Genomic DNA, 14,135 nt, shown 5'->3' with positions numbered 1-14,135 from the left:
ATTTACATATATATAAATTATAAAGTACTACACAAAATACTCTGTTTTGAAAATCAACCTAATGAGATCTAATTTTTTTTTTGCTTTAAAAAAGATGAATAAGTTTTATTTTCTCTGATTTTATTTTTTAAATTAAGATGAAATTTTTTAAAATTCAGGAAATAATAAAACCAAATTGAGAGTCAGTAAATATATCTTTCAAAATTATCCAATTCAACTATTTTTAACTGTTCTCTTTAACTTTCAGTAGCATTCTAATGTGGATATAGAATATATGAATACCCCAGTTATACCGAAGACTATTGCAATTGCTATACAGAATAATCTAAAAATATCTCACCACAGTACTTTTATAAAGGAGTATTAGAATGGCAGCCCACTCCAGTGTTCTTGCCTGGAGAATCCCAGGGACGGGGGAGCCTGGTGGGCTGCCGTCTATGGGGTCGGACACGACTGAAGTGACTTAGCAACAGCAGCAGCAGCATCTTCTTTTAAAGATAAGAAAGCTGTGACTCATGGTAAATAAGTAATTTGCTCAAAGTCACAAGTCTTGAAAGTGAAAGTCTGTCTAAACTCAACATTTATCCATTCTAGGGTATGAAAGTGATGCCAATTTAAGTTTTATTTTCTAAAAACTGCATTATATAGAGACTGAAAGGGCAAAGTTCATGTTAAAAACCAACATTGTGTGTGTGTGTGTGCACGCTCAGTAGTGTTTGGCTCTTTTGTGAACCCATGGACTATAGCCCATCTGGCTCTTCTGTCCATGGAATTTTCCAGACAAGAATACTGGAGTGAGTTGTTATTTCCTCCTCCAGGGAATCTTCCTGACCCAGGGATGATACCTACGTTTCTTGCATCTCCTGCATTGGCAGGCAGGTTCTTTACACTGTGCCACTTGGGAAGCCTCTGTTTTCTCATTTGGTCTTTTTAGAGAACCTTTAGTGTCCCTGAAATATGGCTGCTGGGTAAGTTTGCAGGGTTTGGCAGTTCTCTTTCAAGCCTCTTGGGGTTATGCCAAAGGGACAGGGTCCCATGGGAATTTAGTCTGAATTTTCATCCAAATGAACACCTGCTGCCATTGTTCCTTATCCATCCTTTAGTCGGCAATGCCAGCTCTCTCTTTGTGGTGGGACCCATTCAACACAAGGAAAATGCATGCCAGTGTTCTTTACTAGCTTTTATTTCCCCCCTCTCTTTCCTACATGATTCATTGCCTGAGTGTCTTGGAAATAGAGGAGCTAAGGCTAAGTTTATCTTTGGCTATGTGGTGTTCTGTATTTCTAGGAATTTAGTCAGTTATAGTCCAGTCTACATAAATGGTCTTTTGATCCAATCCTCTCCTTTCTCTTCTCTTCTCCTCTCTCCCTTCCTCCATCTGTCCTATTTATGTTGTTTTGGAAAGAAGAGATCTATTATTGCAAAAATATATGCTTATGAAGCAATCTACTTTTAAAAGTTTCACTTCTATAACTTAGAAACAAATAATTCAAGCAGAGGTAAATTCACTGATCATCTCCCCGTGGATAACTAACATTCATTCCTAGTACTTGATTCATGTTTCTTTACTGTTGTTTAAATAGTCTATTGGATGAAGGCATTTAACTACATAATAAGGTATTCCAAATTGATTTTGAGCCAGATTAGGGATAAAGTCAAAATAAATGATTTTTTAAAATTAATTAATGATAATGCTATATAATACACCATAAATAGCCCAACTCAGATTTTTCCCATAATTTCATACCATAGTAACAGAACTTTGCTTTATTTAAAATGTATTTTTATGAGTTATTAGTGAGCATTTTTTTTAAAAGGAAGAAACTTTACGTTTTAGAGCTACTGGACTAATAAGAGTGAACACTTTGATATTAATAGTAAACCAGGAAATTGACCATATATGTATAACAAAATTATATCAGAATATCAAATCATAGAATTTTTCAGTAACTTTTATTCTACAAGTGTTTCAGTACACATGTGTCTATACCTTTGTGTTCCTTACCCTTGTGGATTAATTTAATTACTCAAAATTTTTAGAGGATAAAATGTACAAAAAAATTTAAGAGTTCTATCACAGCTCTATCTTGGGGGAAAGCGGCTCTCTGTCTGCCATCTGCAGAGGGCATTGGTCCCTCTCTTGTGGCTAATGCTTTGTTATGCATAAGTAAGCACATTAGCCTTTTCATTTCATTCATTAGACTTTTAATCCTTGATTAGTGTTTTCAGGATTCTTTCAAATACACAGCTTCTTTATTCCCTTTGTGTTTGGTTTTTCTTTTTCTTTTATCCATACTAGGAAACAAAATTAACAGTCATTCGCTAAAATTGCCCCATTTCTTCTGAGATGACTGGTAAATATATTAGTTTCTCATTGGAGTGATTAATCATGTGTCGATGAAGAAAGGGAAAGTATCTCCTTGCTTAGACTAACAGAGACAACTATTTAAAGTTAGAAAGAACAGTAAGTTGAGAAGCATGAATCACAATATTCCACCAGTCTCATATATTGTGTGATTCTGTGTCATAGAAACTCTGAATGAGTTTCCTAAATGGAAAAACATCCATTAGGGTGTGGAACTGGTACATTTGGGATCTCAGAGTTTAGATACACTTGTTACCAATTCTCCAAAACTAAATTTCCCCTTTGTTATTTTTCTCTGATAAGTAAGGTAAGTCAGAAAGTAGCTTGTGGAATGAACAGTTAATAACTACACATCCAACAGACTCTTAGCAAACTTTGAAGTCGTATATTAAACTTACCTTTACTAGATAGAAGCACTCACATTATACACATTATATTTTTACCCATAATTAATTTCAAAAGACGAGGAGACTAGGATTTTCTCCACTTACACCATCCTTCTAGCTTTTGTATAACAAGAATTTTAAATATTTGTTGGCATTTATGTCCATATGAACTATTTTAAACATTCTGTAAGCATAGTCCAAAGGCAATTGGAGGAGGTGTATGCATTATATAGAAGTTAATTCCTTGAAGTAAATTTCAAAAGTAACCAACAGTGGCTAACTCATACTTGTACAGAATTTATGTCTATTACCCATTTCTGCCTAATTGCACAATATCTTCTTAGCAATGGTATTTTTTTAGGAAAGTTTAATTTAAAATATTATTCTTTAATTTTTTCTCTTTTAATTGTTTCCACAAGATATTAGGATCATAAAATGTCCTGTCTTTTGTTTCTCTTTCTCTCCTTAGGATGCTTCCATTGCACACAGATTCCATATCATGAGAGAGAAACACCCAGAAAAATTCAATAGTAGGTAAGATGAAAAAATGATTCATTGTAATTATGGTTGCTGTTGATGGACTGTGTCATAAAAAAGGTCACTGTATGATATAAAGCATTTAACATATAAATGACTGAATAGGGCTTGGTGTAAGTATTAAGACATAAATGTAAACACATGTAATTTTCCTTGCTAGATTTTAGGGAGGTTATAACGGGGGATACAATGTGGTCATCTTTGGTCCATTTCCATACTAAGAAGAAAGATATCAAGTATAAGGTAAAAGTAGTTATTGGGATATAGTGAAAGTCTTTACATGGCCCAGTATGTGAGGGGGTGATCATCCTAAATCTGAAGGAGAGGCATGAGGCTCTGTTTGGTCATGCTGAGTAACTGCATTTCATAGGTATCATATAAGGCCTCTAATTTTTGTCCTATCAGTCCTGTATTGGCTTCAGCTAAATGCAAAATAAACCAGAGAAATATCAATGCTGACAAAAACTACTGTTAAAGACTTTCTCTTCAGAGCAAAAGCCCTTGAAAGCCAAAACTAGTTTTGCTGCTATAGCAATACAGACATTATTTCCTCAGAAATGTGGATGCTGACTTTTGCTGATATTCAGGAAAATCGAGAAAGATTGGCTTTGTTACCTTTCCCCTTTCTAGAAGGAAATATGGCCATCTCCACCCCACTACCCAGGAAATTTTGGGCAGAAGGATATTTTGTTTAATTATACCCATTTCTACTCTGTTCATTTCACAGTTGCAAAATAATAATCAACATTTATATATACATATTTAAGTGATTTATATATTAATGTTCAAAGTCAAAGGCCCTGGGGTCTCTCTATCTGGCTAGGTTAACATTATACCATGAGTGTTATAGAGCACTTACAACTACTGGAAATTTTTCTATTTCAGTTTTGTTATACACCAGGAGATTGACGTAATTTTCTTCCATGTGATTCCATAATAAATGAATGTATTTAAAATGTATTTTAAATTTATTTTAGATGTTTTAACAATAGACTTTAGTGTACTACTTTATATAAGAATTATCATATTAAATAGTTTCATGCAAGATCCTACTTAATTTTTCATTATATTGATCTATTTAAATGTTTTAGCAAGACATATGAAAATGTTTATCTAAAATGTTCCCCAGATATCACCTTGAGATCTTTCTAACCCTACAGATGACAAATCATGATGCTGTGGTTTGCTTTTTCTTTCATAGTTGAGGCATCTATGATTTTGTCTTAAGGAAAATGGAAAAAAGCATGTAATAGATATGTGTATGTGCATAATCTTTAGAAAAATTTGAAAAAATCTTTTAACTTTGGTTTCTTCTGGAAAAGGGAAAGAAGTGGATGGGATGGATACTGAGTTTTTATTGCAATATTTTAATTTTATGCTATGTATATTACAAAATTAAGTCCAAGTTTCTTTAAAACTTTGCACCTTTTTTCTTTATATCTAGAATATACCTTTTCATTTTTTAAGATTTAATTTTATTTCATGAAACTGATGTAAAAATGATGTAACAATAAAATTATATTTATAAGTATTTTAGCACTTGATCCATCTTGGTTATACAGGAAATGAACACATGTATTAATGCACATAAAGCCACATTATAGAGTCAACTCTCTTATGCTTACCCCAGTGCCATTCTGTGAATCTTTCATGTGTTGATACTCATTTATTAAAATAGATTTCAAGCCAAAAAGACGCTATTTGAGAAATACTGCATCCAGTGCGCCCCTTTAGGAGTTTTACAATTTAAAAGCCCGTTAAAGGCATTAAAATATGCTTAAGGGGGGAAATTTTTGTTCCAAACTTATTCAACAGAGATAGGATGAGAGAGAGGGGAGAAAACCAGAGAAACAGAAAGAGAGACATGTGGGACGGGGAGGGAGAAGGAGAAGAGTACAGAGCAGTGTATCGATATATTTGAGATGCCCAATTTGATGGCCTTTATTAGAATGCCAGTATTTACGATGCTCTTTCGAAGCTAATCAATTCTGTTCTCCTGAATAGTTTTAATTATTTTAATAATGAAGACTTCTATTATTCATATATGTCTATTTTAAGTTTTTTATTATTAGCTGCAGTACTAATCTATGACATTGCTCACTGCCTCACATGTGGTCAGATGTCATTGACTACAGTGTGTTTGTGTATCCCAAAGTGTTTAGAAGATGCAAACTTGCATCTTACTAAAGCTTCAGTGTAAATTTAAGTCACAAGTCACTCTTGCTTATATAATTTAAACGGAGTATTTCATTTGGCATAGTAATAACATAGAAAATCCCTTCTGTATTGACACAGCTCACATGCTTCTAGTATGAGTTCAGAGAATGCCAGTTACATCAGTAGTTGCTCAGTGCATTATCCCTGACTATATTTTTAAGGTAACAGTCAGCCCTAAAATTATATACATTGCCAAGTTAATTGTTCATATATACTGAGTCTGTACTTTTCTAGATTGTCTTCACTCAGTGTTATGAGCATTTAGGTAATTCCCTATGCTGCAATGCAGCATATTCAGAATATGAACATTTTCTGATAAATTTATATGAGCAGGAATGCCAGATAGTGTGCACAAGCTCTTTCATCCTCACAAGGACAACTTTCTAGATTTCAACATTGATACAGGTTCAGCTGTAGCACTTTCATATTTTCAGGAATTTGCAAATGGATTTTTTTTAAGTACTCCTAATAACGGTGTTTCAGATCAGATCTCTTGTCACAATAAATCATGCGCCATTAATATTATCCTCTAGCATGCTCACCTTGAAATTCATTTATATTTTAAAGAACATGATATTTCTAACATTATCTTAAGGAAATTAATTACCAAAATATATAGTTCTGTTCTCTATGCTTCTTATGACAGAAATTGAAAGAACTGGGAAAGATAATGATTTCTCTGGTGGTGCTTAAGCGAGTGCTAGTTGAGAGGTTTATATCATACTTTTTTCCAAATTTCGACATGAATCTATGTTAACTGTTAAAAGGAAATGTGCTTTTCAACTTTCTAAACTTTAAGATAGTCTTTAATCAAACTGAATTTAAATAAATATTTCTGTCCTTTTAGGAAAAAATAATTCTTGAAGTGTCTGTGCTACTATGTCTTATGCTCATAATTAAAATTCATTATACCTTTTCCAATTTTATTTAGAAGAAGCATTTTAAGTTTTTGCTTTTCCTAAAAAAATTAACTATACCTAAACACACTAAAATATCTATTAACGTAATTATGAAGGGTTATAATAATTTGGAGAAAATGGTTGAATTCTATGTGTAAATCTGTGTAACATTGACAGGGACTTATAAGTATTATGCAAAATGCAGCTAACTATAGAAAAAGCCTTAGTGACTTACAGAAATTTCTTAATAATGTAGTCATAACTTGTTTTTAAAGTACAAATTCCAATTCTTAATATACAACACTTAATGTACCTGCTATCAAACACTGAGGGCTAGCAGTCCTCCACAGAGATGCTCTTTCATTAAGTCACATTGATCACTTAAAAGTATCTTGTCTCTAACTCCCTGAATGAAACAAAGATCATTTTCTTAGTCCCCTGTTCAAGAGCTATGTCCCTTATTTCTGTCCTACTTTCTGCTGTTTTATGAAGAAATCTGTAAGTAGAAAACTTAAATTGGTATGTAAATTTTAATAGTGCAGTTTAACTAAGAGTCTAGGTAGTGATATAAGGTATGACAGAGAGCCTTGCCTTCTAAATGTGTGAGAAGAAACAAAACTGAAAAATTAGTGTTCCAGACTGATAATTTGATACTACCGTATTAATAAGGGGCCTCCCTCACAGCTCAGTCGGTAAAGAATCTGCCTGCAATGCAGGAGACCTGGGTTCGATTCCTGGGTCAGGAAGATCCCCTGGAGAAGGAATTGGCAACCCACTCGTTTCTTTGCCTGGAGAATCCCTTGGACAGAGGAGCCTGGTGGGCTACAGTCCATGTGGTCCCAAGGGTCAGACACAACTTAGAGAGTAAGCCACCAGCACTATATTAATAAAACCTAATTCTGAAAAGAACTTGTGCTCTGCAGATTACTCAGATTAATAGTCAACATGAATTTAGATTTGCCTCTGCCTTTAAGAGCACACTCATGCTGTGCAGTGATTCTTGACTTCTTTCCCTGACAATAGGCTTTGAGAGATCATGGAATGAGACTCTCTGTCTGAGACTTCAGTATCTAGGTAGTGCATGGAATATAGTGAGCACTCACTAGATACTTACTAAATGTATTCATTAAATTATACATTATTAAGTGTTATATTTGTTTTTTAAATATCTTTACTACTTATTCCTGAGAAAGATAATGGAAAGAGAGTTGAAATATGCGTACAATGAGTCTTGATTCTAAATAACTATTCTTTCAGGTAATAAAAGATTTTTCTGTATTCATGTATTTAATATCCCAAGACCTCAGCCAACAGTGTTAACAAATTTTTACAATATAGATCCCTGAGCACTGTGAATGCTTTGCTAATGAACAACACTTACAGATTTGGATTAGCACTTGTATTATCAACTTTATGGGTTAGCAGTATGTAATTCTTAGTTACTAATATTACCTTGGGATTTCCCAGGTGGCTAGTGGTAAAGAACCTGCCTGCCAGTGCAGGAGACATCAGAGACATGGGTTTGATCCCCAGGTGGGGAAGATCCCCTGGGGGAGGGCATGGCAACCCATTCCAATATTCTTGCCTGGAGAATCCCCATGGACAGAGGAGCCTGGCGGGCTAGAGTCCATAGTGTTGCAGAGTCAGATACGACTGAAGTAACTGAGCCAGCATGCACCCTGTGATGGTGTTTAACTAAAGAGTGAATAGGCAAGATCACTCTGTCTTACCTTCTGTGCATATATGTATATACAATAATTATTTTGCATTTGTATATCATGTGATATTAATTATTAATTATTTTAATATTAATTTTATTAATATTAATTAATATCAATTGATTAATAAAATTAAATCTTGCCTAAATTATAACAATCTGAAGAGATATTTTACTACACAGGTATTTTTTATCAGTGAAAACTAGTCATAATATATTCTTGTGTGTGTCTGTTCAGTTGATTAGTCATGTCCATTTCTTTGCCACTTCATTGACTGTAGCCCACAGGAGTCCTCTGCATGGAATTTTCCAGGCAAGAATACCAGAATGGGTTGCTATTTCCTTCTCCAGGGGATCTTCCTGACTCAGGGATCGAACCCATGTCTCTAGTCTGCTGCATTGGCAGCTGGATTCACTACCACTCGTGCCACCTGAGAAGCCCAATATATTCTTAGAATTCAATAAAATAAATGTTCAAAACTTCGCAAACAATTCAAATTCTGTTCAAATTCTGTGTGGCATTTTATTTTAGGCCTTTGACCCCACTTTTGCATCCACCAATCAAGACAACTTCATTATTGTATAGTGAAATATTTTTTTCTTTTTAAAAATACAGATTATGCTTCATTGTAAACTTCCACATTTGTAAATTATGCCATTTTTAAAAAAACCAACTAGGGAAACGACACTGTTGATATTAAAATTTTGAACATTTGTCATTTCATATTTTGAATAAAGCTGTATTCATTAGAATTATTCACATTGAACAGGGATGTTTTGGAGAGAATTATATACCCATGAGGTTGTCATGACCTAAAGCATTTTTATGTCTTTATTTTCTCTGTACCTAACCAACTTTGGTCTGTTTTTAAAAACAAAACTTACTCATTTTTCATTGGCACTTAGAATGACTACTCAATTGTATCATTTAAATAACATTTTTTTTTGTCTTTTGTATAAGCATTATTAGGTCAGCTTTTCCAGATGGCTAAAGTATTATCCTCATATAAGACATATTGTGCAAATAAATAGATGGGTATATAAACTATAGATTTATACTTCTGTGTACATATATGCACACCTTCCCTGGTGGCTTAGTTGGTAAAGTATCTGCCTGCAGTGCAGGAGACCCAGATTCTATCCCTGGGTCAGGAAGATTCCCTGGAAATGGGAATGGCTACCCATTCCAATATCCTTGCCTGTAGAATTCCATGGGCAGAGAACCCCGGCAGGCTATATAGTACATGGGGATGCAAATATACATTTGTGTTCCATAGATTTATTTATTTGTGTACATTAAAGTTTCAGCTTTTCATATCATACTTCTATTAAGTTTTTCATATCTTATTTCTGTATTTGTAATATAAAAGTTAAAATAATTTAGTTACTATGCTATCCTATCCATATAGTTTCATTTGTATGTTGAAACTCATTAAATATATGATGATCTGAACAGATGAAAACATAAATGGTTAAGCGAGTTAAAGTCCTGTGCACGCTGACACGAGATTTGATTTCCCTGAATCTTTGTGCATTATTTCCTGGTACCATTAAAGTGACATGCTAACTTTTATATCAGAGTTGTTCAAAACCATTTTTGTAAGATAACTGTTTAGCTTAGAGTGAGTGAGAACTGGAATATAAATCAGGAAAAGATTCAGTAACTTTTCTTCCATCTTTGCTTCTCACTCTGTCTTTTCTTCATTCTTTCCAGCTTTCTTATTCCTGCTCTCTCTTTTTTCTTTTATTTTTGACACTGTAGGGGAGTAACAAAAGGAATAGTGATGGTCTTGAAGTTGGATAAAATACGGGTATCTGCTATTGATTTGGTTGACTATTCTGTAGACATTTAATAAGTAGTTCTTTTCATGTGATGGACATCACACCAGATGTTGAATTTTTAAACTCTCTAAGGCAAATGAGGAAAATTAATTTGGGGTTATACAAAAACCATAAATGGTTCTAGGTCCTGGGAAAGAATGTAAACTGGGAGAAAAGTCTACATTATAACAGCTCAGGTCAGTTCAGTTCAGTTCAGTCTCTCAGTCGTGTCCGACTCTTTGCGACCCCATGAATTGCAGCACGCCAGGCCTCCCTGTCCATCACAGACTCCCGGAGTTTACTCAAACTCATGCCCATCGAGTCGGTGATGCCTTCCAGCCATCTCGTCCTCTGTCGTCCCCTTTTCCTCCTGCCCCCAATCCCTCCCAGCATCAGGGTCTTTTCCAGTGAGTCAACTCTTCACATGAGGTGGCCAAAGTATTGAAGTTTCAGCTTCAGCATCAGTCCTTCCAATGAACACCCAGGACTGATCTCCTTCAGGATGGACTGGTTGGATCTCCTTTCAGTCCAAGGGACTCTCAAGAGTCTTCTCCAACACCACAGTTCAAAAGCATCAATTTTTCGGCACTCAGCTTTCTTCACAGTCCAACTCTCACATCCATACATGACCACTGAAAAAACCATAGCCTTGACCAGACGGACCTTTGTTGGCAAAGTAATGTCTCTGCTTTTTAATATGCTATCTAGGTTGGTCATAACTTTCCTTCCAAGGAGTGTCTTTTAATTTCATGGCTGCAGTCACCATCTGCAGTGATTTTGGAGCCAAAAAATAAAGTCTGACATTGTTTCCACTGTCTCCCCATCTATTTCCCATGAGATGATGGGACCAGATGCCATGATCTTAGTTTTCTGAATGTTGAGCTTTAAGCCAACTTTTTCACTCTTCTCTTTCACTTTCATCAAGAGGCTTTTTAGTTCCTCTTCACTTTAGTTCCACTTCACTTCACCACCATAAGGGTGGTGTCATCTGCATATCTGAGGTTATTGATATTTCTCCTGGCAATCTTAATTCCAGTTTATGCTTCTTCCAGCCCAGTGTTTCTCATAATGTACTCTGTATATAAGTTAAATAAGCAGGGTGACAATGTACAGCCTTGACCTACTCCTTTTGCTATTTGGAACCAGTCTGTTGTTCCATGTCCAGTTCTAACTGTTGCTTCCTGACCTGCATACAGGTTTCTCAAGAGGCAAGTCAGGTGGTCTGGTATTCCCATCTCCTTCAGAATTTTCTACAGTTTATTGTGATCCACACAGTCAAAGGCTTTGGCATAGTCAATAAAGCAGAAATAGATTTTTTTTGGAACTCCCTTGCTTTTTCGATGATCCACCGGATATTGGCAATTTGATCTCTGGTTCCTCTGCCTTTTCTAAAATCAGCTTGAACATCTGGAAATTCTCGGTTCACATATTGCTGAAGCCTGGCTTGGAGAATTTAGAGCATTACTTTACTAGCGTGTGAGATGAGTGCAATTGTGCGGTAGTTTGAGCATTCTTTGGGATTGCCTTTCCTAGGGATTGGAATGAAAATGGACCTTTTCCAGCCCTTGGAGCCAAAGCAAAAACAATACCCAGTTGTGGGTGGGACTGGTGATAGAAGCAAGGTCCGATGCTGTAAAGGGCAATATTGCATAGGAACCTGGAATGTTAGGTCCAGGAATCAAGGCAAATTGGAAGTGGTCAAACAGGAGATGGCAAGAGTGAATGTCGACATTCTAGGAATCAGTGAACTAAAATGGACTGGAATGGGTGAATTTAACTCAGATGACCATTATATCTACAACTGTGGGCAGGAATCCCTTTGAAGAAATGGAGTAGCCATCATGGTCAACAAAAGAGTCTGAAATGCAGTACTTGGACGCAGTCTCAAAAACGACAGAATGATCTCTGTTCGTTTCCAAGGCAAACCATTCAATATCACGGTAGTCCAAGCCTATGCCCCAACCAGTAACGCTGAAGAAGCCAAACATTATAACAGTACAGAGGGATATTTTATGGGGCTCCAAAGCTAAGGTGAACATTGAGCTCTAAAGAATATTGTAAGGGTTGCTTATATATTATCTGATTTAGCTGAAGAGGAAACATTCCTAGTTTTTGTTTGCAAGATACTTTTAGGTATTTTATTAGTATCATCTCCATGCAAATATTCCAGATTTTTCTTCCTTGATTTTGCCTCTCTATTCTCAGATTTGTGTTTTTGCTTTACATGAATTTGCAAGTGTTTTATGCAAAACTTTGGACTCACACACAAACACAATTCCTAGGATACCAAATTAAGAAACCAGATTTGTGAAGTAACAGTGGTTAATTCAGAGATGATGTTTGAAAAGTCACAAATGAATAATCCAAGACATAAATAATCAAAGATATGAAGTATTTTCTTACAGGGAAGAATTTAAACAGAAGGCAATTTAAAAAGAATTTCTGCTCATTATTATAGATTCTTTGTGTACATGGAATCTTTCAGAAAATAATTATCAAATTGAAACAATAAATTATTTCTTGTTAAGCTGACAGCATATATATGTAGTATATATAAATGTGTACATATATATATATATATATATATATATAATTTCAAGCAGTCCATGATAAATGATCAATTTTAAGAGAAAAACTGAATAAGTTAAAGCTGCTGTTTTTTAAGCTCTGAATTGAGGATAGAGCTCTAAGAACCCTATCCTCAATTTTCCAAATGTTTTAGTGTTAGAAACACTGAAACCTCCATTTCCTTTGTGTTCAGGCCTTCTCCCTGGTTTAGCATTAGTCTAACAAGAACCAAGTGTGCTCTAGGGGCTGAGGGGATCCACTGCACTAATTAGACAGTGGACAGAAGACTTTGGGGAAAGAGCTTGTAACACTAACCAGTGTGAAACCAGAAGTTTCTTTTTCCTTTAATGTTTACCAGTAATCTAGAGGCTAGCATTTGTAATTCGTTAAGAGTTCAATTCCTACATTCTTTAGTATAGATGAAGTTAGTCCCAGATAAGTTAGTTAATTTGATGTGAAGTTTAAATGCCTCATTTATAGTATCCGGATGCTTTAGGATTTATTCCATCAGTAATACAATAGAAATATTTTGGGGTCTTCCAAAATAAAATCTATTGATTCCTGTTAAAAATTATCCCTGGCGTGGATCCTTGAGGACCCTTGTTTTACCAGTTCTTTATGGGACATATTAAGTGTAAAGTAAGTCTATCTTGAACTCTTTCTAAAGAGGTTAATCACCTCATTATAAGGTACTTTTACCTGGAGAGGAATCCTCCTGCATGGCTAATTGGAACTAATTAGATGCTCTCCATCGCTTCTTGCTCCACCTAAGCATTAGTTCCTAATGCTTTTCCTTTTGGGATACATGTTCTCATATGGATATGTTCAGCATTATTTTCTGACTAAATATAATTAATTTTAAAAGAGTAACCTTGAATGGCAGATTTACTTTTTTAAAAAAAAGGTTTTCCCACATAACATTTTTCTTTGGAGGTAAAGATGATATTCTCAAATATGCAGCATCTTTAAGTTTGTGTTTTCTGCTTTGTATTTCTACATGACCAGTATTTTCACAAAGTCGGGAATCTTATTTAAGTCACCCTCATTATTCTATGTACTAGCCCTAAAATGTGAAGAAAAATCTTTCCTTAATGGATACATTTCTGAGGAGACTTAGAAAGTAGAAGTACAAAAATTCTTGATTTATTATGAATTTTTAATTTTAGCTTCTTAGAAGTTATCTCCCTCTCCACCTCAGCTTCTATCAAGGAAAATGGCAAACATGGTGTAACTTTATTGTATTTGTTAAGATTTTGTTTGGCAAACACTTACAAGGGGCCAAAAATATGCTAAGTATCACCAAGGTATTCTCTTTGCTATTGCTCCATAAGAAGCTTTTTGCCACCATAAGAGTTCAGTTTCTTCTCTTTTCCAGTAACATTGTTCCTGTATTGTTGAAGCCCTCACTAGCAGTATCCTAAGGCTTGTCAGTGTCCTCCTGTCTCCCCTAGGTTCTTTTCAGCCTTCAGTTCCAAAGCAGTTGTCACATGTTTTCTGTTTTGCTGCCTTTCACTTCCAGGTATCAAAATCTCTTTCCTTTACTACTGCTAAATAATATGTACTTGAGGGCTTGGCAATGTAAAGCAACCATTTTGTTATATGCATAACTTCCATGGGTCAGCAGT

The 14,135-nt window shown here is 35.1% G+C and overlaps 1 protein-coding gene across 2 annotated transcripts in view; it reads left to right on the top strand.

Annotated features, from left to right (window-relative positions):
• Positions 1 to 14,135, top strand: part of DGKB (diacylglycerol kinase beta) — an 804,553-nt gene that overhangs the window by 439,200 nt on the left and 351,218 nt on the right. For both annotated transcript variants that reach the window (XM_065939288.1, XM_065939287.1), the window contains one exon: positions 3,221 to 3,285. In XM_065939288.1, the coding sequence (XP_065795360.1) occupies positions 3,221 to 3,285 (65 nt within the window). The remainder of the gene's footprint in view (positions 1 to 3,220; positions 3,286 to 14,135) is intronic.

The sequence above is a fragment of the Muntiacus reevesi genome, chromosome 6 (genome assembly GCF_963930625.1).
Source record: "Muntiacus reevesi chromosome 6, mMunRee1.1, whole genome shotgun sequence".
Taxonomy (NCBI): Eukaryota; Metazoa; Chordata; class Mammalia; order Artiodactyla; family Cervidae; genus Muntiacus; species Muntiacus reevesi.
This window is presented reverse-complemented; position numbering and strand designations above follow the sequence as displayed.